The sequence below is a fragment of the Pleurodeles waltl genome, chromosome 4_1 (assembly GCF_031143425.1).
Source record: "Pleurodeles waltl isolate 20211129_DDA chromosome 4_1, aPleWal1.hap1.20221129, whole genome shotgun sequence".
Taxonomy (NCBI): domain Eukaryota; kingdom Metazoa; phylum Chordata; class Amphibia; order Caudata; family Salamandridae; genus Pleurodeles; species Pleurodeles waltl.
The window spans coordinates 369,754,671-369,782,667 of NC_090442.1; the positions used below are offsets into that span (position 1 = coordinate 369,754,671).

General features: G+C 43.6%; 1 protein-coding gene across 1 annotated transcript in view; it reads right to left on the minus strand.

The window, feature by feature from the left end:
* The window catches only part of GYS2 (glycogen synthase 2), a 498,387-nt gene that overhangs the window by 40,805 nt on the left and 429,585 nt on the right, over positions 1-27,997 (minus strand). The window contains exon 14 of the mRNA XM_069228538.1: positions 16,702-16,865. Coding sequence (XP_069084639.1) covers positions 16,702-16,865 — 164 coding nt within the window. The remainder of the gene's footprint in view (positions 1-16,701; positions 16,866-27,997) is intronic.

Below are 27,997 nucleotides of genomic sequence, written 5' to 3' on the forward strand. Positions count from 1 at the left end.
ATTTGGGGGTTAAGGCGCCTGCTACACTTTCTCTGTGAGCACAACAAATGTAGCACAGTGAACTATGAACCGGCAAAAAGGAGTTGCCTGCAAAGTGATCGGGTTTAGAACCCTGTTTCTTATTCTTCAATATGCATTTACAATAAGGTTGCTATAAAAGGTTCTTTTAGGTAGTAATAAAGTCTTCACAATCAACCTCGACCACTGTATTACGTTTTAAATCCTCACTTTGTGTTTCACCTGATCATGCACTCAACGTGTAGTGCTTACCAATATAGAAATATGTGATTCCTACACCTTGTAACCCTCATTGTCTTACGTAACATTTTTTATACATTGATGCACACATATGTATGAGTTATTGACTTTGTATAATGTGGGCGTGTTGTGTAAAGTGCTCTGAAAGCATGCATTTGGAAGAGTATCTCTCTACAAGAATTAAGTAAAAAATACATGAGTAACTGCTATTTATATTACTCTTACAGACAGATACAGGGGTTGAACAAAGTACAACAGTCTGCCTCCAAATCGCAGTTTCTTCTAAGTACTTATAAGGTGATCACAAGCTGTGTGCCTTTGTTTCATTCCATTGCACTAGCATTCAGGTGTTAGGCTCCAGGTAGCTCCTAGCCAGGATGATACTGGAACAAAAGGAAGATTGATTATTCTTCAAATCAGAACTTTGAGGTAGATGGATCACATTTCCTGTGCTGCTGTGAGCCCTACTTTTGTGTTGTGGGCCGTGTTGTGCTTTTAAGTAACTTTGTTTATTTTGCAGATGTAATGCACCTACATAGGCAGCGTCTTAATACTGCACTTGTATGAATGCCATGCCTTTTACCAAAGTTTTCAGTACAGTATATTATATGTCTATTTAATTCAACATCATATCTAGAACTGTTTGGTCCAGATTGAGGAGGGGCTGGTTGTCTAAGCGGGTTGTTTCTTCACAGACATGGTGTGCGTGGGTGTGTCTGTGTTCATCTTAACTCCCCTATTTGGTGGAAGAAAAAAGACCAACACATTCGTCTTTGTAGAAAAAGAGGATTTATTGGGAAGCAGGCTTAGCTCAAATAATGCATCATTCAGCTTAGCAGGGGTGGCTCTTTTGCAATGGCGAAGGAGGGTCATCCCCCTGGCTCAGCCAGGAGCAAAAAAATTAAACAGTCTGAAGCATGTGAAGGGCGGGGCGGGTCTGTGCCATGGAAGAGGGGGGTGAGGCAAGGGGGAGGAAGAAAGCGTGCATCTAAGTGCACATGTGTGTTTGGCCGGCCGTCTCAGGTTCAACACAACCGGGCTGGAGAAACTGCACAGGCCCCAGTATTGTGTCTGAGCAGCAGTCCAAGCCGCTCAGACCAATCTTGATGCTGCTGTTATGCTAGCATTAGCATGAAAGCAGCACCAGCATTGCTGGGGAGCCTGTGCTGGTGCCCCAGTGAATGCTGGGACACCACATCAAGGGAAGAGGAGTGCGAGGGGGCAGGAGACTGTGGCGTATGTAAAGCTAAGTTTATTGTATTTTATTTTCACACACATTAGCCTCCATCACCCCCCACCCCTCCTCTTGAGATTTGAGGCGGCCGCCGCTGCATCTTAGCTCATCAAACTGAAATGTCCTAATAATGATCTAACAATATTAACTGTTCTCATTCCCCTCCATCTGGTAACATCTGAAGCACTCTCCCACCCTTAGGCTGTAATGTCCTTGCCCCCTCTAAATCTGAAACTACGACGACCATTCATCTTAACTTTACTGGCTTGCCGACCCCAGTAACTCTCATCACCATGCTCTTGAACCACTTCAACTTTCTTTTCCGGCCTGTCCACTCTCAGTCTAGGACTGCCTTATAGCTTGCTCTAACCCGACTTTCCTTCACCATTTCTTACCTTTCTTGCTATGCAACTCTCTTAATTAGCAAATAAACACTAACTCTCTCAACAGTCTAAATATTGACAGCCATGTTACTGATCGCTCGCACCACTTCCTCATTGTCAATTCTGGATGTCACTAGTTTGCTGCACAAGTAACTCCCCCACAGTTCTAATTCCTTCAGTACTAGGAAGAATTTCAAATTGGTGATGCTATGTCGTCGAGTCTTCGAGGACTTTCCACAATAGGCCAAAAATCCCTGAACCTAATGTAAATAAAAAACATTTCTTGCAAATACCTTGTCACGCTATTATATTCATTCACAGATCTAAGCCAAACAGTAAATTCCACCATGTCCTGTGCATGACTCTAATCACAACCTTCATGCAAATTGTCTGCAAAATGCAAAGCCTGGTGTCATCATTTTGCACGTAAAGTTTAAATGACCCAAAATCAGTTGTGTTTACTGCAATTCGTTTTTTTGCAGCCCATGCAGCTTGTCTGCTGGAATGGCGAGGCCGTAGCAATCAAATTTAATTCAACTTCCAGAAATATCAGTGGCGTTGTTGGCCCTTTAGTCTACTCTGGTGCCAGTGGAATTCACCCGCCACTTTCGTGAACACAGTGATCAATCACCAGACATTCACCCATTTTAATTCTCCTACTCTGACTCCACTACCATTTTGAACAACCTCATTCAAAAAACGTGATGAAAGTTTCAAATAATGCACATGCCACACAACAGCCATGTAGATCACTTTGTACATAAATATCATGCCTTTAAATTATATACCCAATAACGGAAAGTCATACCAACGACAGCAAAAAAGTGATGGGTGGAATACTTAAATTCACCTGATAATTACTCTGGGCTGTATCCCAGTAGATCATTTTTCTGCCCACTATGTCACTCTGGAAAGAGATCCAACATATTCACATAACTGTAAATCATCCATGTAAACAGAAAGATAACCTAATATTAGTCTTCCTCATCTCTAGTCCAATTCTTTATTTCTGTACCATACACACTGATAAGTTAATGCTAACAGGTCATTGTACACACACTCTTATCTATGCAATCATTGGTCATGTAACCCTAAATTATATGGCTAACAAGCACGGAGGAGGAAAAAGCCCTCATCCTCCCACTCCAAACATTCTTTGTCAATTTAACATGTACAATGTCTGTTTTGTAGCTTTCTGGAACCATTTTTAAATCACCCTTAACACATTTGTCTGGATAAATATGCAGCCATACTTCAATCTTCTCTATCTTAACTGGCGTACCTGGCCCTTTTTCAGTGCTTCTGAGTCCACAGGTCCGATGGGCCCCTAAGCACTGAACTACAGTGTGTTTGCCCCCCATTTGAAACAATTGTGTCTGAATGATAACACACTAACTTGTGTTGTTAGTGTTAGTGAGGGGACAGACTTGGTCCCTCACTACAACTAGGAGCATATTTATGAGAGGCTTGCGCTGCCGGTGCGTCAATTGTAGTGGTGCAGTGGCGGTGCAAACTTCTAAACCATATCTATGAGGCCACGCAGAGCCACTTTGCATGGCTTTGAATGGCCTCACAGATATGGAGTAAGGGAAGGCAGCGCAAATAGCTGCTTTGCCCTACTCTGCGCCTGGTAGGCTTTTCATGGACATTGTGAAGGGTTTTCCCATGCAACACTCATGGATTTTGATGCATTCCCAGATTTACAAGAGCCTGTAAACCTGGGGGATGTGCCATTGCCTTGTGCCTCCCCAGGGGAGGCGCAACAAGGAGAAATATCTTAATTTCTCCTCATTTGTTCCTCTTTCTATGTGTGCTGCATTTTGCATATTTTGTAAGCACTCAAAGATCTGGGATTCTTAATAAATCCCCCTATATCATTCTCTGCTGGGGCTCCATACGCTATAAGAACTCCTCATCCACCCGAATATTCCAGGGGAAGACCAGCTCAGAATTAATCGCATACAACTGGGAAATATAATCCACCTAGGTTATTTCAGCAATCTGAATAGCCTGAGCCTTCATCCTTGAATCATCATATTTGGTGATCAAACACCAATACTTCTGGGAATCATTAACCCTAGCCACCTCTCTTAGATAAATCCATTTTTGATCATGGACCCTTCTATTCTCTAGACATTTACATTGGGTCCGTAACCGTTTTAGTCATATGATTTGATGATGATGACCCAAGGAAAACAGCAAATGCTGTTTCCCTATTAATACATTTATTTCCCGATTTAATTCCTTCAGTGGGGTTTTACATTTCTTAATCCCCAAAAACCATCAGGACTTGAGTTTAGTTTACTGAACTCTTCCATATGGGATTCAAAGTACAAGATGGGGTCACAACGGACACACACCCAAATCCTCACAGACCCCTTTGATTTTAACACTAATGGAGTTAGAAATTGGGTCATTAGATGACAGTCAGGTTACCCCCTGTTCAAGCAAGGACCCTCACTCTAGTCAGGGTAAAAGAGAATCACCCTCAGCTAACCCCTGCTTACCCCCTTGGTAGCTTGGCAGAGCAGTAGGCTTAACTTCAGGTGTAAAGTATTTGTAACAAAACACACCCAGTAACTCAATGGAAACACTACAAAATGACACAACACAGGTTTAGAAAAATAGGAACTATTATTGTAGGAAAGTACCATCTTGCCTGGCATGTTACCCCCATACTTCACTGTATATATGTTGTTTTAGTCGATGTGTCACTGGGACACTGCCAGGCAGGGCCCCAGTGCTCATAAGTATGTGCCCTGTATGTGTTCCCTGTGTGATGCCTAACTGTCTCACTGAGGCTCTGCTAACCAGAACCTCAGTGGTTATGCTCTCTCTGCTTTCCAAATTTGTCACTACCAGGCTAGTGACTAAATTTACCAATTCACATTGGCATACTGGTACACCCATATAATTCCCTAGTATATGGTACTGAGGTACCCAGGGTATTGGGGTTCCAGAAGATCCCTATGGGCTGCAGCATTTCTTTTGCCACCCATAGGGAGCTCTGACAATTCTTACACAGGCCTGCCACTGCAGCCTGCGTGAAATAACGTCCACGTTATTTCACAGCCATTTACCACACCACTTAAGTAACTTATAAGTCACCTATCTGTCTAACCTTCACCTGGGGAAGGTTGGGTGCAAAGTTACTTAGTGTGTGGGCACCCTGGCACTAGCCAAGGTGCCCCCACATCGTTCAGGGCAAAATCCCCGGACTTTGTGAGTGCGGGGACACCATTACACGCGTGCACTGTACATAGGTCACTACTTGTATGTACAGCGTCACAATGGTAACTCCAAACATGGCCATGTAACATGTCTAAGATCATGGAATTGTCCCCCCAATGCCATCCTGGCATTGGGGGGACAATTCCATGATCCCCCGGGTCTCTAGCACAGAACCCGGGTACTGCCAAACTGCCTTTCCGGGGTCTCCACTGCAGCTGCTGCTGCTGCCAACCCCGCAGACAGGTTTCTGCCATCCTGGGGTCCAGGCAGCCCTGGCCCAGGAAGGCAGAACAAAGGACTTCCTCTGAGAGAGGGTGTAACACCCTCTCCCTTTGGAAATAGGTGTGAGGGCTGGGGAGGAGTAGCCTCCCCCAGCCTCTGGAAATGCTTTGATGGGCACAGATGGTGCCCATCTCTGCATAAGCCAGTCTACACCGGTTCAGGGATCCCCAGCCCTGCTCTGGCACGAAACTGGACAAAGGAAAGGGGAGTGACCAATCCCCTGACCTGCACCTCCCAGGGGAGGTGCCCAGAGCTCCTCCAGTGTGTCCAAGACCTCTGCCATCTTGGAAACAGAGGTGTGTGTGGCACACTGGACTGCTCTGTGTGGCCAGTGCCAGCAGGTGACGTCAGAGGCTCCTTCTGATAGAGTCTTACCTCTCTTGGTAACCAATCCTCTTCCTAGGTAGTCAAACCTCCTTTTCTGGCTATTTAGGGTCTCTGCTTTGGGGATCTCACCAGATAACGAATGCAGGAGTTCACCAGAGTTCCTCTGCATCTCCCTCTTCACCTTCTGCCAAAGGATCGACCGCTGACTGCTCAGGATGCCTGCAAAACCGCAACAAAGTAGCAAGACTAACAACCATTTATCGCTTCATCCTGCCGGCTTTCTCGACTGTTTCCAGGTGGTGCATGCTCTGGGGGTAGCCCGCCTCCTCTCTGCACCAGGAGCTCTGAAGACATCTCCTGTGGGTCGACAGAATCTTCCCCCTGCAACCGCAAGCACCAAAAGACTGCATCACTGGTCCTGTGGGTCCCCTCTCAGCACGATGAGCGTGGTCCCTGGAACTCAGCAACTCTGTCCAAGTTTGGTGGAGGAAAGTCCTTGCCTCCCAACGCTAGACTGCATTGCTGGGTACCACATGATTTGCAGCTGCTCCGGCTCCTGTGCACTCTTCCAGGATTTCCTTCATGCACAGCCAAGCCTGGGTCCCCAACACTCCTTCCTGCAGTGCACAACCTTCTGAGTTTTCCTCCGGCGTCGTGGGACTCCCTTTTGTGACTTCGGGTGGACTCTGGTTCACTTTCCTTCCAAGTGCCTGTTCAGGTACTTCTGCGCGTGCTGCCTGCTTCTGTGAGGGCTCCCTGACTTGCTGGGTGCCCCCTCTGTCTCCTCCTCCAAGTGGCGACATCCTGGTCCCTCCTGGGCCACAGCAGCACCCAAAAACCTCTACCGTGACCCTTGCAGCTAGCAAGGCTTGTTTGTGGTCTTTCTGCGTAGGAACACCTCTGCAAGCTTCATCGTGACGTGGGACATCCATCCTCCAAAGGAGAAGTTCCTAGCTCTCTTCTTTCTTGCAGAACTCCAAGCTTCTTCCAACAGGTGGCAGCTTCCTTGCACTCTCAGCTGGCATTTCCTGGGCTCCTGCCCACTCTCGACACTGTCGCAACTATTGGACTTGATCCCCTTGTCTTACAGGTACTCAGGTCTGGAAATCCACTGTTGTTGCATTGCTGGTGTTTGTTCTTCCTGCAGAAACCCTCTATCTCGACTTCTGTGCTCTCTGGGGGTAGTAGGTGCACTTTACACCTACCTTTGGGGGTCTTGGGATGGGCTATTTTTCTAACCCTCACTGTTTTCTTACAGTCCCAGCGACTCTCTACAAGCTCACATAGGTTTGGGGTCCATTCGTGGTTTGCATTCCACTTTTGGAGTATATGGTTTGTGTTGCCCCTATCCCTATGTGCTCCTATTGCAATCTACTGTAATTTTACACTGCTTGCATTACTTTTCTTGCTATTACTTACCTAAGTTTGGTTTGTGTACATATATCTTGTGTATATAACTTATCCTCATACTGAGGGTACTCACTGAGATACTTTTGGCATATTGTCATAAAAATAAAGTACCTTTATTTTTAGTACTTCTGTGTATTGTGTTTTCTTATGATATTGTGCATATGACACCAGTGGTATAGTAGGAGCTTTACATGTCTCCTAGTTCAGCCTAAGCTGCTTTGCCATATCTACCTTCTATCAGCCTAAGCTGCTAGAAACACCTCTTCTACACTAATAAGGGATAACTGGACCTGGCACAAGGTGTAAGTACCTCTGCTACCCACTACGAGCCAGGCCAGCCTCCTACATTGGTTGTGCAGTGGTGGGATAAGTACTTGTAACTACTTACCACTTTGTCATTGTGTACTTTTCATAAGAGAATAATATACAAAACAGTTCAGTGTATGTACACCTAACCAAAACGTTTTGCTTTTCTCCTCTTAAACGTTTTACAAAGTACTGAAAAGTATTCTAAAAACTTCTAAAGTTTCTAAAAAGTTAGAAAAAGTTTTTTTTCTCTGTTCTTTAAAAAGTTCTGAAACTTTTTCTTCCTTCTCACTATTTCTAAACCTTTTACTATCATGTCTACAGAAGATTCTACTCTTAAAATGGTCAATACTACTTATGACAAATTGAATTATAAGAGCCTAAGGAGTCTCTGCTTAGAGAGAGGTTTAGTGATAGGAAAGAACCCTAACAAAGAATTTCTACTTAACATGCTTATTGTGAATGATGAGTCCCAAGCAGGCACTTCAAATGAGAGGTTAATAGAAGGTTCCCAATCTGACTCAGGGGATCTCCTCGAGGGAGGTAGGGAGGGTTCTAATCAGGATTTGCCCTCTAACAAGACACCCAGTAATGTTGGTAGTAATAGAGGTTCCCATCACAGTAGGGAAGTCTTTATTCCTAGAGGCCAAGTTGCTAGGGTTCAGTCAGTTAGGGACAGATCCCCCTCTGTTGTTTCCAATGTATCTTCTGTGTCCAAGCATTCCCAACCCACCCACCCTGAAGACAACATGTTAGAAAGGGAACTCAAAAAGTTGAGGGTTGAAGAGACCAGACTGAAGCTTAAACAACAACAGCTGGCCTTAGATAGGGAATCCCTAGATCTGGAGAAGGAGAGACAGAGATTGGGGTTTGGACCCCATGGTGGCAGCAGCAGTATTCCTGATAGTAATCCTGTTAGAGAGCTTGATTCCAGGAATCTGCACAAGATAGTCCCCCCTTACAAGGAGGGGGATGACATCAACAAGTGGTTTGCTGCACTTGGGAGGGCCTGTATGGTACAAGGGGTCCCTCAAAGGCAGTGAACTGCTATATTGTGGCCATCTTTCACTGGAAAGGGTAGGGATAGGCTCCTTACTGTTAGAGAAAGTGATGCTAACTATCTTTCAGTTTTGAAGAATGCACTCTTGGAAGGCTTTGGCTTAACCACTGAACAATACAGAATTAAGTTCAGAGACACCAGAAAAGAGTCCTCACAAGACTGGACAGACTTTGTAGACTGCTCAGTGAAGGCCTTGGAAGGGTGGTTACATGGCAGTAGAGTGTCTGACTATGAAACCCTGTATAATCTTATTCTGAGAGAGCATATTCTGAATAACTGTGTGTCTGAGTTGTTACACCAATATCTAGTGGACTCAGATCTGACCTCTCCTCTTGAAATTGGGAAAGAAGGTAGACAAATGGGTCAGAACAAGAGTGAACAGAAAAATTCATACAGGGGGTGACAAGGATGGCAAGAAGAAGGATGGTAAGTCTTCTGTCAAGGGTGGGGACAAAAGTAAAACTGAGTCTTCATCAGGCCCACAAAAATCCTATGGTGGGGGTGGTGGGTGCAAATCCTCTTCCAATAATCAACCTAAAAAGCCTTGGTGTTATGTGTGTAAAGTCAAAGGCCATTGGACAACTGATGCCAGTTGTCCAAAGAAAAACACCAAACCTCCCACTACCACAACCCCTACTGCAAATTCTAGTGCCCCTAGTAATAGCAGCGGTGGTGGGAGCAAACCTACTAATAGCCAATCCAAGGGAGTAGGTGGGCTCACTTTTGGTAATTTAGTTGGGGTTGGTCTTGTTAGGGAGACCACAGAGGCTGTGTTAGTCTCTGAAGGTGCTATTGATTTGGCCAACTTGGTTGCTTGTCCCCTTAATATGGATAAGTACAAGCAACTTCCCCTAATAAATGGTGTTGAGGTCCAGGCCTACAGGGACACAGGTGCCAGTGTTACCATGGTGATAGAGAAACTGGTGCACCCTGAACAACACCTACTTGGTCAGCAGTACCAAGTGACAGACGCTCATAACAACACTCTTAGCCACCCCATGGCTGTTGTGAATCTCAACTGGGGGGGTTACTGGTCCAAAGAAAGTTGTGGTTGCCTCAGATTTACCTGTAGACTGTCTACTAGGGAACGATTTAGAGACATCAGCTGGGCAGAAGTGGAGTTGGAGGCTCATGCAGCAATGCTGGGCATTCCTGGGCATATTTTTGCTTTGACAAGGGCTCAGGCCAAAAAGCAAAAAGGACAGGGTAACTTGGATCCTGGAACAATGGACCAAGTGCTCCCTAAAGCTAGGGGTAGCAAGGGTAAATCCCTACCCACTATCTCTCCCTCTACAGATGATTCTCCTTCTGAGGAAGAAGAATTTCCTCCTTGTGCAGAACCTTCACCAGATGAGGTGGCAGCAGACACTGCTGAGCTTTTGGGTGGAGGGGGGCCTGCCAGGGAAGAGCTGAGTGTGGCACAGCAAACCTGTCCCACATTAGAGGGTCTCAGACAGCAAGCTGTCAAACAGCAAAATGGGGATGTCAGTGACTCACATAGCGTTTGCTCGGAGGACAACCTCTTGTACACCGAGGCAAGGGACCCAAAACCTGGAGCAGCCAGGAGATTGGTCATTCCCCTGCAGTACAGAGAGTTCCTCCTAACTCTTGCACATGACATTCCTTTGGCTGGGCATTTGGGCCAGATCAAAACATGGGAAAGGCTCGTCCCCCTGTTTTACTGGCCTAGGATGTCAGAGGACACTAAAGATTTTTGCAAGTCTTGTGTGACCTGCCAAGCCAGTGGCAAGACTGGTGGCACACCAAAGGCTCCCCTTATTCCGCTACCTGTGGTTGGGGTCCCCTTTGAAAGGGTAGGGGTTGACATAGTTGCCCCCCTTGACCCTCCTACTGCTTCAGGCAATAGGTTTAGCTTGGTGGTTGTAGACCATGCCACAAGATATCCTGAAGCAATTCCTCTAAGGACCACTACAGCTCCTGCAGTGGCAAAGGCCCTCCTGGGAATATTTTCCAGGGTGGGTTTCCCTAAAGAGGTTGTATCAGACAGGGGTAGCAACTTTATGTCTGCATACTTGAAAGCAATGTGGAAGGAATGTGGTGTAACCTACAAATTCACCACTCCTTATCATCCACAGACTAATGGACTGGTAGAGACGTTTAATAACACTCTCAAAGGTATGATAATGGGACTCCCTGAAAAACTCTGGAGGAAATGGGATGTCCTGTTACCTTGCCTCCTTTTTGCTGACAGGGAGGTACCCCAGAAAGGAGTGGGCTTCAGCCCCTTTAAACTCCTCTTTGGACACCCTGTAAGAGGTCCACTACCACTTGTGAAGGAGGATTGGGAACAACCTTTAAAAGCTCCCAAATAGGACATAGTGGACTATGTACTTGGCCTAAGATCCAGAATGGCTGAGTACATGAAAAAGGCCAGTAAAAACCTTCAGGCCAGCCAAGAGCTCCAGAAGTAATGGCATGACCAGAAGGCTGTTCTGATCCAGTACCAACCAGGACAGAAGCTGTGGGTATTGGAGTCTGTGGCCCCAAGAGCACTCCACGACAAATGGAGTGGACCCCATCTAATTGTTGAGAAAAAGGGCGAGGTCACCTATTTGGTAGACCTGGGCACTGCCAGGAGTCCCCTTAGGGAGATTCATGTCAACCGCCTAAAACCCTACTATGACAGGGCTGATCTCACACTGCTCATGGCAACAGATGAGGGACAGGAAGAAGAGAGTGACCCTTTCCCTGATCTCTTTTACACCACTGAAAATGATGCTTTAGTGGAGGGAGTAGTTTTGGCAGATTGTCTGACTGCAGAACAGAAAGACAACTGCATAAATCTCCTTGGACAATTTTCTGAACTCTTTTCAACTGTGCCAGGAACCACATCTTGGTGTGAACACACAATTGGTACTGGAGACAGCTTGCCTGACAAAAGTAACATCTATAGGCAGCCTGACCATGTCAGGGACTGCATAAAACAAGAGGTTCAGAAAATGCTTGATCTAGGAGTGGATGAACCTTCTGAAAGCCCATTGGCGAGTCCTGTGGTGCTTGTAACAAGGCCTCACTCAAAAGATGGAAAAAGGGAGATGAGGTTTTGTGTAGACTACAGATGTCTCAATCAGGTAACAAAAACTGATGCTCACCCTATACCCAGGGCAGATGAGCTCATAGATAAACTGGCATCTGCCAAGTATCAAAGCACCTTTGATTTGACTGCAGGGTATTGGCAGATCAAATTGGCTGAGGGTGCTAAACCTAAAACTGCATTTTCAACTATAGGAGGGCACTACCAATTTACAGTGATGCCCTTTGGTTTGAAGGATGCACCTGTCACTTTTCAGAGGTTGGTGACCACAGTCCTGCAAGGGTTGGAGGCTGTTAATGCAGCATATCTAGATGATTTTGCTGTCTTTAGCTCCACCTGGGATGAGCACCTGGTCCACCTTTGGAAAGTTTTGGAGGCCCTGCAAAAGGCAGGCCTCACTATCAAGGCCTCAAAGTGCCAGATAGGGCGGGGAAAGGTGGTTTATTTGGGACACCTGGTAGGTGGAGAACAGATTGCACCACTGCAGGGGAAAATCCAGACAATCATGGATTGGGTTCCCTCTACAACTCAGACCCAGGTGAGAGCCTTCCTATGCCTCACTGGGTATTACAGGAGATTCATTAAAAACTATGGCTCCATAGCAGCCCCTCTTAATGATCTCACTAGTAAGAAGATGCCTAAAAAGATATTGTGGACAGCTAGCTGTCAGAAAGCTTTTGAGGAGGTCAAACAGGCCATGTGCTCTGCACCTGTCCTAAAAAGCTCATGTTACTCCAAGAAATTCATTGTTCAAACTGATGCATCTGAATTAGGGGTAGGGGCAGTCTTATCACAAGTGAATTCTGAGGGCCAGGATCAACCAGGAGCTCTGAAGAAATCTCCCGTGGGTTAATGGAATCTTCCCCCTGCAATCGCAGGCACCAAAAGACTGCATCACTGGTCCTCTGGGTCCCCTCTCAGCACGACGAGCGTGGTCCCTGGAACTCAGCAACTCTGTCCAAGTGACTCCCACAGTCCAGTGACTCTTCAGTCCAAGTTTGGTGGAGGTAAGTCCTTGCCTCCCCACGCTAGACTGCATTGCTGCGTACCACGTGATTTGCAGCTGCTCCGGCTCCTGTGCACTCTTCCAGGATATCCTTCATGCACAGCCAAGCCTGGGTCCCCGACACTCCTTCCTGCAGTGCACAACCTTCTGAGTTGTCCTCCGGCGTCGTGGGACTCCCTTTTGTGACTTCGGGTGGACTCCAGTTCACTTTCCTTCCAAGTGCCTGTTCAGGGCTCCCTGACTTGCTGGGCGCTCCCTCTGTCTCCTCCTTCAAGTGGCGATATCCTGGTCACTCCTGGACCACAGCAGCACCCAAAAACCTCTACTGTGACCCTTGCAGCTAGCAAGGCTTGTTTATGGTCTTTCTTCATGGGAACACCTTTGCAAGCTTCATAGTGACGTGGGACATTCATCCTCCAAAGGAGAAGTTCCTAGCTCTCTTCTTTCTTGCAGAACTCCAAGCTTCTTCCAACAGGTGGCAGCTTCCTTGCACTCTCAGCTGGCATTTCCTGGGCTCCTGCCCACTCTCGACACTGTCGCGACTATTGGACTTGGTCCCCTTGTCTTACAGGTACTCAGGTCTGGAAATCCACTGTTGTTGCATTGCTGGTGTTTGTTTTTCCTGCAGAAACCCCCTATCACGACTTCTGTGCTCTCTGGGGGTAGAAGGTGCACTTTACACCTACCTTTGAGGGTCTTGGGGTGGGCTATTTTTCTAACCCTCACTGTTTTCTTACAGTCCCAGCGGCCCCCTACAAACTCACATAGGTTTGGGGTCCATTTGTGGTTCGCATTCCACTTTTGGAGTATATGGTTTGTGTTGCCCCTATTCCTTTGTGCTCCTATTGTAATCTACTGTAATTTTACACTGCTTGCATTACTTTTCTTGCCTTTACTTACCTAAGTTTGGTTTGTGTACATATATCTTGTGTATATAACTTATCCGCATACTTGGGGTACTCACTGAGATACTTTTGGCATATTGTCATAAAAAAAAGTACCTTCATTTTTAGTACTTCTGTGTATTGTGTTTTCTTATGATATTGTGCATATGTCCCTGGGACTTCAAACAACAGGAGGTAAGCTCTAAATCAAGCCCTTGGAGATTTCTTCTCAAGATGGAAGGCACACAAAGTCCAGTCTTTGCCCTCTTACTCTGGCAGAAGCAGCAACTGCAGGATAGCTCCACAAAGCACAGTCACAAGCAGGGCAGCTCTTCTTCCTCAGCTATTCAGCTCTTCTCCAGGTAGAGGTTCCTCTTGGTTCCAGAAGTGTTTCTAAAGTCTGTGGGTTTGGGTGCCCTTTTTATACCCAATTTCTCCTTTGAAGTAGGCCTACTTCAAAGTAAAGTCTCTTTGAAATGTGAAATCCTGCCTTGCCCAGGCCAGGCCCCAGACACTCACCAGGGGGTTGGAGACTGCATTGTGTGAGGGTTTTCACTTAAAACTGCACACACAGACACTGCAGTGGCAGGTCGGTCTGAGACATGATAACGGAGCAACTTATGTGGGTGGCACAACCAGTGCTGCAGGCCCATTAGTAGCATTTGATTTACAGGCCTTGGCACCTCTAGTGCACTTTACTAGGGACGTATTGGTAAATCAAATATGCCAATTCTGGATAAACCAATTACATACAATTTTACAGAGAGAGCATATGCACTTTAGCACTGGTTAGCAATGGTAAAGTGCTCAGAGTTTAAAAGCCAACAGCAATAGGTCAGGAGGCAAAAAGATTGGGGATGACCCTGCATAAGAAAAAAAGTCCAACAGTTACCCATAATGTATACTGGGAAGAGGGATTCCTGTACAATGAAAAAAAGAAGCCCAAACCGAGGGAAACTAGGAGATTCGTGGTCCACGAGCAGTACAGAAAATTCATTCTTAACCTAGTCCCATTAATTCTCTCAGCAGGCCATCTGGCGCAGACCAAAACCTCGGAAAGGTTTGTAAACCACTTTTATTGGCCCCAGATGTCTCAGAAAGTAAAGATGCTACTTCTCTCCCTTGTCACCTGTCAAGCTAGTGGCAAGACAGGAGGCAAACCAAAGTCTCCCCTGATACCACTTCCTGTGGTGGGCACTCCCTTTAAGAGGGTGGGTATTGACATTGTTGGTTCCCTAGCCCTGAATCTGAAAATAGGTTCATCCTGGTGGTAGTGGACAATGCCACCATGTATCCAGAAACAATTAAGGCCAAGTACATTATCCACAATATTTTGATTAGGTTTTTTGATGGGGCTCTCCCGTCCCTCTCTCACTAAACTCAGTGGACCGCTTACATGGTGACTAAAGAAGAGCACAAAAGGGCTTGGGGATTATAGAGGATGGTGAACGTATAAGTAACACCACACTCATCCCACATTGCTTTCAAATAAACAGAGATAAAGTTAGTGCCTATGCTTTAAAATAAACAGAGATACAGTTAGTGCCTCTATAAGAGAGGAGATCCTTGGGGAATCCTACTCTAATAAATATACCAAGTAGGGCAATAGCCACAGCAGGAGCAGTCACTATCCTGAGGCCTAAGGACATGTTAATCAATGAATGAACCATAACTCATGTTGTCTCAATGCATCCAAGATAAAGATTCTGTTATTTGATCAACTGAACAGCAAGGTGGTTCTATGCTTCCTCCACCCTACATTGCGTATCCCTACAAATGATAAAGAATGTCACTAATCTTGTGGTTTTCTTTGATGCTGAACTGCACTACACTACTAAAATTAACATCACCAAAATGTCTTCTATCTAATCTACATACTGTATTCAATCAAATGTCACTGATAACATTTGTAGCACACTGGACCTGAGACAATCAGATCCCACTGTTGTGGCCTTCAAGTCCTTGCATGGACTCTTTCAAGGTAAGAACTTCTCTTACAAAACCACACTCTTGGCTACAAGGCAATTCATGTTCATACCCTACGATGCACCTCAAAGGTATAACACATGTTAACAGCTTTCCAGACCACTAATGTTGGCCAAGCCATGATTTGCTAACCATCCCCAAGGCCAAGAATGAACAATGTAGGGGTAATATTTCTACAGTCAAGTTTCAAATCTCTAAACTCCCTCAGCTTCATTTAAGATGCAAGGATAACTTTCTAAATCATTTATTCTCCTCAACTTATGTCCTTGAAGCTGCTCAAAGTAACGCATACATCTTCCCAGTAAGAATTAAAGGTATATTTTTCTTTTCACCTGAGATGATGAACATATTTTACAAGTACCACATGAAACATTCAAACAATAGTAATAGGTCATGTAGACAACCTTTATAAGTGCATGTGTGTTCCGGCACAATCTAATGCAATCGTTCTGGGCAGTGCAAACACTAATTGTTTGATTTTACATCTAACTTTTTATAATTGACATTATTAACAACTGGGTTCAAATTGATAATGCAGGCATAGATCAACCTACGATCAACCTAGGTAATAACCATATTGCTTTAAACAAATCATTCCAACATGCAGTGGTCTTTCTCATCATTTGATGACCAGACTGGACCATGCTAAATGCTAAATATCAGATAGATTTCAAATAGATTTACTGTACAATACATATGGGGCAAAGATTGATAATAAGTATAACACTATGATTATCCCTTTATATGAGTACCTATGGTTCTCAACCTATTCCTCACGAAATTATTTGAATCCTCTTAGTTTTACATGTTGCACTGTAGCCACACATGTTTTTTTATACTAGGATAATACAATCAATTATGTTAATATTGTGCCTGGGTTTGGCTTTGTCCATACTCTATGTATGAAAGGTGTAGATTATTACTATTAAATGTATTTGGTGGTCTTAATCTATGGTACATAACCTCTCACTGGAGTAATGCATGTTTGTGTCTATGTGATATATACACATTATCTCTTTATTGCAAATGTTTGATCTCAGAAGAAAACCATTATAAATTAAGAATGTCAAATTAGTATTTTCTTCTCTCCTAAACCATTTCTATAACGGTTGCTTTCATTGTGTTCCACCCTCAAGCACTGCATATTTATCCTTATCTTTTAGGATCCTTCACTAACACAGCCCTCAAACACCACAACACCCACTACCCAGGGTCTATCAGTTTTAATACATTTGTTATAAACAGTTACAACTGTGGCCTTGCTGACACATTCACTCACCCTGCCCAGAAATCTCCAGTCAAGCAGGTCTGAAAGCCTCTCAGTTCGATTCCTCTGAATGATCCTCTGGCGTCGTGACTGCTGGCAGAATCCATATAAGAACTGCGTCAATTGATTGCAGGACTCCTCTGGAGCGCGGTACCTTCTGTCAACGATGTAAATCCCTGATGGAAACACAGGTGGACAGAAGATACAGTCATCTCAACTTATTAGCACTCTGCACTTGGTCTCTTCTGTGCATGGCCATAGTCTTTGAGTCAAAAATAGTTTTTTAAGAGAACTGGATCTCCGTTTTATATTTAAGGCAATAGGATTATGCAGTAAAACAACTGACATTAACTAATTTCACAATCTATGAAGCATTTAAGTCAAATTTATAAGCTATATTGAGCATCTTATGAGATGTAAAATCGCTCCATGTGCTCATAGAAAAGGTAACCCCCCTTTGAATTTCAATCATCATGGGTTTTTCATCTCAAAAGCTTTGCAACTTTACTAATCTTTGGGATCAAGCAGCATTTATGACATACTCAGCTGAAAAACCTTTGCGGGGTCACAAAGAACATATTGAAGGCCAGTAATGTGTAGCACCTACCTGATTACGGACAAAGGAAAAACATTCACTCAGTCAGAAAAATTCTAGACTCAGACTCACAGCTGAGTGGTAAATGTGATGCATGGACCTGTGGAAACTGGGACTAAGAGGGGAGGACTTTAAAGGCGATCTGAAGCACAGAACCAATCAGGGGCAGCCTCTTTCATTGCACAATAGTACTGAAAAGACAGGTACTTCTAGGAAACGTTAAGTAGCAGTAGTGTGTGACCATCAATTGCCTGGCAACTTCCTGTATTGCTAGTTTCCTGCTGCCGCCAGTTTGTTTGACGCCTTGACCCACACCTTTTATTTGCTTTCCAATGTTTTTTTGGTCTGTTTTTCCTTTAAGTCCATAGCTGTCAAGTATCTCAGGTCCATGTATGACGAGTTAGTCCAGTACCGTTTTTTTGTTAGAATTCTGGGATTTGTAGCCTTAGTTAACCGCAGGAACAACAGCACTACAGTATCAGGAATTTTAATGTGACTGCCTTAGCTAGTCACTATTGGATCTTGAAACTTGGCAGCTATGTAGATCCCTTAAGAAGCGTTCTCGACTTTTCCCTGGTGATTATTTATTAGAGTCCCTGGTTATTTACTCACTCTCACTGCACCTCTGCTCCTGAACTTGGAGAGGCAGTCCTTGAACCCTGTAGGTTTTGTCATCAGCATTTCCACTGCAGCATTTACTTGTGTTTGTGTTAAGTATTTCCCCTTAAAGCTAAATAATCTCTGTAGGCCACTATCAAACAAAGATTGTGCAGCCCTGTGCAGCCTACCTTGAGAGCAGTTTCCATCATTCACTTGAAGGGGGCAGAAGTCATGCACTGTGTTTTCTCACTCTCACTCTCTGTCCCCATTTTTCCCTGGGGAGTTAGGTGCTGTAAGCTGGTCTTATCTCATTCACTTATTTGATCCAACAGAGAAATATTGGTGAAATTTTATTAAAACGTGCATCGCTATGCACTGACGCAACACGCCCCTGACAGTGAGCTAATTTGAGCATATTGTCAATCCATAATTTGATTTAAGAAGTGTAAACTGGCAGTTGTAAGCATGAACGTCCTCAGGAGGCTAGGAGAACAGTGCCACCCTTCCTAAGTGACTATTCACCCTTACATGCAGCTAAACTCAGCTCAATAACATGCAAGTGTGCTGAGGGCGCTTCACATTTATCATTGCCCAAATTCTGAGCCCAGGGGTTTGCTAGCAAATGTGTACATGTAAGATTATCAAGGGATGTAGAAGTCATTTATATAATTGCCAGCTCCACTTCCAATGATTGTATAAGGAAACAGAACTAAGAGAAAGCCTACTCAAACCCCTACTCTACTCCTACTCTAACCCCTTTAAACCTTCAGTAAAGGCTTGTTGTGCTTGACTCACAAAGGTACTTACACTATTGAGTATTGTACTACTTTTTGGTATTCAGAAGCTGCACTTTTGTAATAGCTTACACTTTTGCAGTTTGTCCAGCACTAGACATGGCCAACCACTGGTACTGCTACACCCCGCACAGGAAATAATGGATGTATGGACCCCCATAGGAAATAATATTAAATTATACTGAAATATTTTAAAAAGTTAAACATATAAATACGAATGCTATAAATATAAAAATAGGACATATTTATTATGTAGTTATAACGTATTGTTAATTATTTCATTCTAAAACACTTAGGGCCAGATGTAGCAAACTGTTTTACCCATTCTGTGTCTATGGGAAAATGTGTTCGTACATATAGCCCTTAATAACCTGTTAAATACTTTCTAATGAAATAATTATGGTTTAATTGCTTTATTAGGTTATTTAAGTTGTTATTAAATAGAGCTGTACTGCACAGCATCTGTTTGAAATCTTCAGCGGGCCAACGCAGAGCAGCACCGCACAGCACCCACACCCAAGTCAGAAGGTTAAACCATCCGCAGGACAAAACTGGTCATGGTCAGCCTGAACTTGTGACTTCGTCTAGGGTATCATGCAACCAGATACCCGCAGTTGGAGCTTTGTGCCTCTTAGTGCTTTTTTTTTTACCTAAAACATTTAAAACCCGTATCTCCAGGTCCTACTTATTGGATTTTTGTCTTTTGGTGTAATTTCATTCATTTAAATATTCTCTATTGTTCTTAATTGGTTTAGGATTTTTCTTGTGTCACTATATTACGTGTCTGAGTGCTTCATAAATACTTCACACATGGCCTCTAAATTTGACTGCTTGTGCCAAGCTAGCAGAGGGTTCAGCACAGGTTAATTTAGAGACTTTTGTAGTTCATTCTGACAGGGATAGTGTTTAATATTTTAGGTGTGCTCTGACTCTCTCAACTAGTACTCCAATTTCTTACACATATGCCTTGAAAAGGTATGATGAACTTTCGGTATCCTGGACCACACTTAGTGACATGGAGGTCTAACAAGTTAGGTCAGATGAAAAGAGATGTGAATTAAATGCTCTCTACTCACCTTCTACATCTAAATTTGTTAACCCCCCCAGTGCTGGAGTACTTCTTCTTCCCATCTGCATTGTGTGTTTGGTTACATATGTGGTGTGAATGGAGGCTATGTGCTTACGGTGGTACCATCTGCAGGGACATATTGCATGTAGCACACAATGGTGGTTTGGTGTGCAGACTAAGACCTTTGCATTTGCTTATTCTTTTAAGGAGCCCCTGTGCCTGCCCCTCAGGTATCCTGAGTGCTTCACTGTGTCTGGTTTCACGTTGTGAGGCCCATTCCATATGTTACAGTCAGATATTGCCTTTCCCCTGTGTACCTAACAAGGAATGTCTGGAAAAAGCATGTACTCCTTCAAAAAGTTTGTACCACCTTCCTGGGAATCTAAATTCTCTTGAACAGTTGGTGCATTCCATTATTTCCCTTAATGAAAGCTTTGGAGACAATCCCATAAGGGCAGACTCTAATTAGGCAGACTTGGTTTATTTTCTTTTGATATATGTTAACCCAACCTGTTTGTCCCTGGCTTCCTACTAGTGTCCCATTTCAGTTTTGAATAAATGCTATCCTCTTGAAGCAGTAAGAACCAATCAATATGTTGTAATGGTCTAAACCAAATACAAATTAATAAAGTACACTGTTCCAAAGATGGTCTGAATGCCTGTAGATGCTAATCTCTGACACCACAGTCGGACTTCTAATCAGGAAGAAAGCTCTGGAACTTATTGTTTTCTCCAAGACTGGGTCTATGACTCATGATGAAGCTCTCCTGCTTTGAGCTACCCCAAAAGAAAAGGAAGATCTACTGCTTAGTATGTGGAGGGGAACTGACTAGTGACCAGGAAGACATGGTGCAAGACAAGATTCAAGACCCTGAGGACTGAAGACATTGTGGAGGTTGCCTTGTGGATATGACCTAATCAGGGGTGATAAGGATCTCTGAGTCACGCTGACCAGTACTGAATTAAAGAGATCAGCCTCGCAACAGGTCAGGACCTTTAGGAGACATTTCTTGACTGCTTGTGTGGTGGTTCGGATTCACTCTTTCCCACTCTCAAATATCATTTACGAAGTGGTGGATAAATCACATCATTTTCTGGTCAAGGTGATTTGTTTCTTCTGCCCTACATCTTTAGACGTATTGCTTAGACTGAAGGTAGCTGACTAATTCCAACCTATATCAACTATCTTTCAAGCCTGTGAATTCTGAATATAATTCCCAGATTCCCACATGCTAATGTCTGCTGATGGATTAAGTGGATGGATGTTCCAGGCATTTTAGGTGTGCCAGTCACCTGAAAATGTCAACATTAGCAACACAAAAGGATGATGGACGGAGTGCTGACAATGCAAACACTCACCCCCAGTCACAGATCTGGGTTTAATCCATCGTTTTTTTGCTGCCCATGCCATTCCAGTTTGGACCCAGCCATATGCAAATCAGTCTTGACCCTGTTCCCAATGGGAACAGTCCATCCCGAACTGCCAGGCCAGGTCTTCCCTGGACTGGAAACAAGCATCCTGGGACCGGTTTCAGGGTTTCACCCCTCATCAGCCAGGCTAGCTTGAATCCAGTAGCATGGGAAGCACGGGACCCACGTCTGGGCATACCCTTCCCACTTAGGGCAACATTAGCAACACAAAAGGATGACCATGACCACCCTTTGAGGGTAGATGGGATGCTGAAGTTTGATGCCCCATGGGAGTTAGTAGGGATGCCTGTTCCATTCCAGCACCTTAAACCTCTGTTCGAATTTTGAGTTTGTAGACTGGTTGGAACACTAACTGGTGTTCCATTGGAGTGTGTCAAGCACTTCTGTATGGAACCACTGTACCACACTCCCTTTGGTCCAGTTAATTGCACACTGTAATTATGAATTTTGATTAATTTCTTTTAATGAGTTAATGCTATCATTTTTCTGTAGATGGAAAACCCTGTTCACTTTTGGTTGGTGGGAAGTTAGGTACTTAAAATTGGTTTGTGCTTTATGATATTTTGGACATTCTTACTTACCCATGCTCAAATCCATTGAGGTGGGCTTCTTGCACCTGGAAGACTGCAACTATTGCTGGGGGTGATGTACAATGCCATATATGATACATTGTAGCTTTTGACCTGCACCAGGTGCCTGTAAAGATTGATCTAGCAAGAGGACTGAAAACTAAAGTTTCTTGGAACAGCTGAGACACACAAACCACTCCATAGGATAACATTGCCACACACAACTGTGCTATTTAAATTGTAGCACCTTACTTAGTATGAGTTAGAAAATTATTTTAGGTGGCAGGGTGTTTTGTTTCTTAACCTTGTTCGTTAATTTAACTGACATATAGTTTCTATATTCATAAAGGGCGATTCCCGTGTGTGTATTGTGTGTGTTATATCAGAGCTTAACCTCCTCCAGGAATAAGCCCTGACAGATGTATCTAGTTGCTCTTGGGCATAAAATTGCTGTAGGGGAGTAATTTGGCAACGGCAGTACAGACAGGGGCACAACTAGCAAACAATAGTCCGCACCACAGACACTTCTCAGTAATCACCGATTGCTCCAAGGCTCACAGTAACACACCCCGCCCCGGGTTGTGTGAATTCTTCGTAAGTAGGTGATACTCCAGCAGATGCAAATATCTGGGTAGAAAAAATAGTGCTGCAAAAGTCCCTTTGTAACTCCTATTAAAAGTTGCTTTTAGGTGCGATTTAACATGGAATGTTAGGGTGCTCTGTCGACATTTCTGATCTTTATGAGATTTTTTTTTTTTTTTTAATGTAACTGCTGCCTGAAATTAGAATAGATCTTTGGATTTCGACAGAATGTAACAGAAGGTGAAAAGATTCCTCTCTAACTCCGACTACAGATCACAGAAGATGCTCGCGGTGTGCATTAAAACAGCAACGCCAAAGCGTGTGTTAAGGACTGCACTGATGGAATAGAGGGTATTTATTGCACCTGAACCAATGTGTCTGTCAAGGGTTCGTAATTTATTGGGTGAAAAAAATTGCACCTATTCCAAGTTTTTGGGGACTAACATAAAGATCTTGTTTAGTGCACCGAAATCCGGTTATCATGGTAAAATCTACTCTTTGTTTCTGTTAAATTCTAGCAGTTTTGGGTTTGTTGAAATATCATTGAGTTCTCAATCGTACCACATGCAGTAAAAACTACACAACTAGGAATACCGAGCCCTGAACAGACAGGTTTTTGCACAAGGGACACAAAACTACGAAGCAGCAATGGTCGAAGTAGGGGTGATCTGAGGGGCACCATGTGCCCATACTTTTTTAGTTTTAGAAAAACAGTTCCCCCACTTTTGTGAAAATATAAGGGACCTGGGATGTTTAATTCTGAGAGTTTAAATGCTTCATCTGAAATGTAAGGCAGGGAGTCTCCTGTGCTGTGACGCTGAGAGGGAGGCAGACAGCTAAACAAGCCTTCTCTCAAGGATGCCTCCTGCCTGAAATATATCTAATGTGCGCAACTGGTTAATCTGCAAATGTAAAGGGCGCCTGGAAGCCGGTATTGGCTTTAATTGATGGAATCACTAGAGGCTTGCTGATGACATATATTTATTCTTTTTGAGAGGTATTGTACAGGAGCTACTAACTAAGCTAGGAAGTATGTGCTTTTAAAAGACAGTTATAAAAAATTGCACAACGTACAGTCTGGATATTACTAAAATCTATATTTTTGAAGCATTTTTTTTATCCTAAACCTTTCTGCACATTATGTAGCAGTCTATTTTATACTGTATGTGTGTAGTGCAAATTTAGGTAATGACTTACATAATCACAGTGCTTTCTGTCACAGACTAGGACCTCGTAGCACTAAACATACACAAGTCACTATTCTCCACTGCACCAACCAGAAATCAAGTCTATGGCTCTTTGGTGCAGTGCATTAACTAACAGAGGCTTCATAATGTATGGGAGTGCCTTCCCCACTGATTAAATTACTTGCATTTAAATTTCATATAGGCTGTGCGTTATTTTATATGTAGATACCTGAAGGTGAAAGACCAAAAAAAGTTACAGAATATATTTTTGTTTAGCCACGCCTTTGGACCTCCGCCCCCCCTCCTCCCCCCCAATGCTCACTCACCCCGCCCTCAATGCCCGCAGCATCACAGTTCCCATACTTTTGTTGGGGCCCCTATTTGTTTTAAGTACTGCTTGGAGTCACAGGGTTGCTCGAATATTTGTAGACATAAGAGAGCGAGAAAGACATCAGAGAGAGAGGGGTAACATTATTTGACCAGAGCAAACAAGTGCAAAGAACAGCAGAGAGAACAGGCTCAAGGGTGAATGGACTGTGGACAGTACTGGCATGTATGAGTACATTGAGGTGAGAAAGGTCATGGACATGGGATACTACGGAAGGGGAAAATTATACAGCAGATGACTGGGCAGGCAGGGAAGAAAATACAGCCTGGGTTAAGTTTCAGAAAAGCAGAAAGCACAAGCAGAAGAGAGTGAAAACAGCCGACGTCGACAGTGTCAGAGGTAAATGAGGCAGCAGGAGTATAGGCAGTGGGGAGGGAGAGCAAGAAGGTGAACAAAAATAGGGGAGTGCGCCTATGGATGCAAGACAGTAGGGACAGAGGACAGAATGCAGGCCCTTCGCAGCATTTTCGAGAAATGCTGAAGACTTGACAGGCAATGAAAAAAACACATGCCTAACAAGAAAAAATCAAGCCAGGAAGGTATATATTATTTTAAAAATATTGATAACGTGGCCTTTCGCACCAAAAAGCTAAAGCTACCGTAACGAGACATAAACATTGAATCACGGGTAATGATTACTTCGGAATGTCAGTGGAGGTCTACAAAATGCACCACTGTTCCAAAAACGTATTGCATTACAGTTAAAAGGTCCAACTACTCGAACTCGACAGAGTTGGAAGCGGTTCTTACACTGTGATAGTCTACTAATATGGAAAACAAGCGGTGCCTCAAATATGTTGAAAGTTCATCTACATTGGAGCAATTGTCAGCTATGTGAATCAGATCTTTAGCATTGCATTTTTCAAAGATAAAAGTAAAAGAACTAACAATTCGTGTCGCGTTGACATTTGTATTGTTTACAAAATGTTTCACACTGAATTCCGAATGTCATTCCAAATGTCATCGTCAGAGATGAGGAACACTTAAGGCTTCGAGGAGAAGTGAGTATCAACATCCTTGCGTCAGAGTGGATCGGAATGATGAATATGTTTGAAACCACATTCTAACGTAAAGACCCCGTTCACGGCAAAACTTTGTTCAATGGATTAAATGTTTTGTTCTGCCTGGTTGATTTCTTGCTTTCTACCAAGGGAACTCGCATTTCCTTTGAAAATCGACTTATTTCTAACTATAAATTACAAAAGTGTGTTCCAGATGTTTTTGGATCTATATAGGAGGGTACTGAGATTCAAATAGTACCAAATAAGCTGGTAAGAAACAGAACATTGTATATAGAAGAAGGGAAGGGATAATGTACAGGGTTTGTGGACAGCCCCCTTCTAAGTGGCGCTATGCTGGGTGGAGCTTTACAGTACTTTTGCAAACTGTAACACGTGGAAGATTGAATTAGAGCCAGTCCACTTTCAATAAAACAGACTGACAAACAATCACTGGTGGCATGCGAATATTTGTCAGTTTTGGCGACAATTTTCAGGACCCTCCCATTAGAATCCTGTTATGTATTGTATTTTGTAATAAAATGTGGTGCGACTTGTGACAGCAAGAGTATTTGGTCGGGTAGAGCCCATGAGCAGCTCTGTTGGGGTCTGCCCTCCCTTGAAGACCATACATTAGTGAATAAAATGATTAATTGTGTTTAAATACTTTAAAATCTGGCCCAGCAAACCAGGCCTACAAACTTTGGAAAAGTTTGTTGGGACTACAAGCCCCCAAATCACCTCAACATTTGGGTTAGATTGGTTTTGTGTAGACCTGAAGCATATCTGATCTGTTGAGGATATTATTCCTTGAGAAGGCATAGTTCCTGTATGTAATACATTGCAGTATTAGTTGAAGGCGGCGAGAACCCATCCCATATAATTAACACTATGCTTGTCAGGTTATACCACTAAAGTCACTATATAAACCTACATTTAACCACCTGGTAACTTGGCACAAAGTAGCCAGGTTTAGAGTATTTATGCAGTACTGAAGTAGTAATTAAGTGAAAACTAAACACAAACCGATTTAGAAAAATAGAGACTATTTAAATAAATAAAATGAAACCAAAACAACACAAATTCAATAACTAGAACTAGCGATATTAATTTGTATAGTTTAAACTAAAAATTGTACCAAAACGCACAAAGCATCAAAAATAGTTACCTGGTTGCCCTATACTAATCAGATAACCACAGTGTAGCACGTGTTGGATACAGGGACCAGGTTCGCCCTGGTGGAAAGTTTACTTTCTGGCTTAGAAACGTTTAAGAAGGAAACATCATTGTTGATGAGTTTGCTGCAGAACAAGTTGCAAGCTGGATCAGAAGCTGGGTCAAAGATGTGGGTTGCTGAACTGTGTGATCCCGGTGCAGTCATCGATGAAGAGGTGGTGTAGGGGAAGCTGCGAACAGGCAAAGTCCAAAGTTCCTGTCAAGGAAGCCCTTGACATCAATCAGATGCTGCTCAATGTCAGTCCCAAAAAAGCCCTCTACGTTTTGACTTAGAACCTTTTATGGAAATCAGATCTCCTTTCATTGGGGCAAACTAGCAAGCTGAGACCAACTGGCTGATGGATGTGGATTCAACGCCTATTCTGGTCTACATCGGTCCTCTAGCAGGATGTTGGCAGAAGGTTTCTAAGTCTCACTGCTTCCAGTTTTGGGGAAAAAAGGAGTATACTCTAACACCAGCCAATGCTCAAGGACCTAGGAGACACTACTTAGGTTTTAGGACTCACTCAAGCCGAGGCTAGCAGTAGGGTCCAGAGAAGATCAAGTTGGAATTGGTTATCTTGGCAGTTGCAGTGGGGGAGTCCTCTGGAAGGCTGTTGTGTATGTAGCTCAAACAGGAGGCCATTCAAGTGACTCTTGGTGTCACTTCTGGGGTCATGGGTTCAAAGTAAGCAGATCCAGTCTTCCTCAAGGGTTTAGATAGCAGGGCAGTCCTTCTCCTGATTCCTCACAGGTCCGGGAGTGGGCTGATAAGAGGCTCTGGGGCTGCCCCTGTTATACTCAGTGCCAGCCTGTGGTGGAGGAAAATCATTTGTCTAACCCCTAAACTGTGTATGGCCAGTTCTTCCTCTGCCTCTGGGTTTGGTGCCAGCCTGACTAGAGAGACAAAGGAAAAAAAGTCTTAGATGTGAACGTCATTTGCCAGTGACAATGTAGACATCTTTTGAAACTCAGGAAGGGGCTTAGTACAACTCTTTGACCATCCTATGAAGGGAGCCTCCCTCCATCAACAGCCCTTTGTCCAGTCTCTGGAAGCAATATATATCCCACCACAGGGGATCCATCAGTGGTCAGGTGACACCTGGGTACTCTTAAGAAAGCATTTTGGTTTTAGGAAGGAAAATCAAAACCTCCTAAAAGTCTAATTTCCAAAACAGTAATGTCAATTCTGACTTGACCATTAATTAAGATTTTACATCACTATTAAAATGAGTATTTGAACAATTTCTCTAGCTACTCCTAAACTAAATGTAGCTCTAATTAAATACAATAGTGTAAACCAGTGTTAGAATATGTGGGAGCCACCCTTGCCAAAGTGAAAAATGACTTTGGAGATTTTTCATTGCCAGACATGTAAAAATTAAATATGCATGCCTTACTTTTAAATACCATGCACCCAGTCCTTTGGGCATTTAGGGCCTACCTTCAGGGTGACGTGTGAGTATTAAAAAAAAGGTTTAGGCATGGCAAAAAGTTTGCTTTGACAGGTGGAAATGACAGTTCAAAACTGCATGCCCAGTCTGCAATGGCAGGCCTAGAGACATGTTTTATAGTGCTACTTTGTGAGTGCTGCATCCCATTAGTAACATTTAATTTGCAGGCCCTGAGTACAGGTGGAACCATATAATAGAGACTTATAAGCAATTTAAAGGTGTCAATCAGATGAACACCAATTTTAACATTTGAAAGCGAGGTCACAACCACTTTACCACTAGTTAGCAGGGGTAAAGAGCGCAGAGAACTATGGTGGAAAAAAACAGGTTCATCGACAGAAAACAAAAATCGGGGGTCACCCCACAGAAAGGGCAAACCTCCAACGTTGATCTTTAATTTTTCCTAACTCATTTCCAAATTGGCGA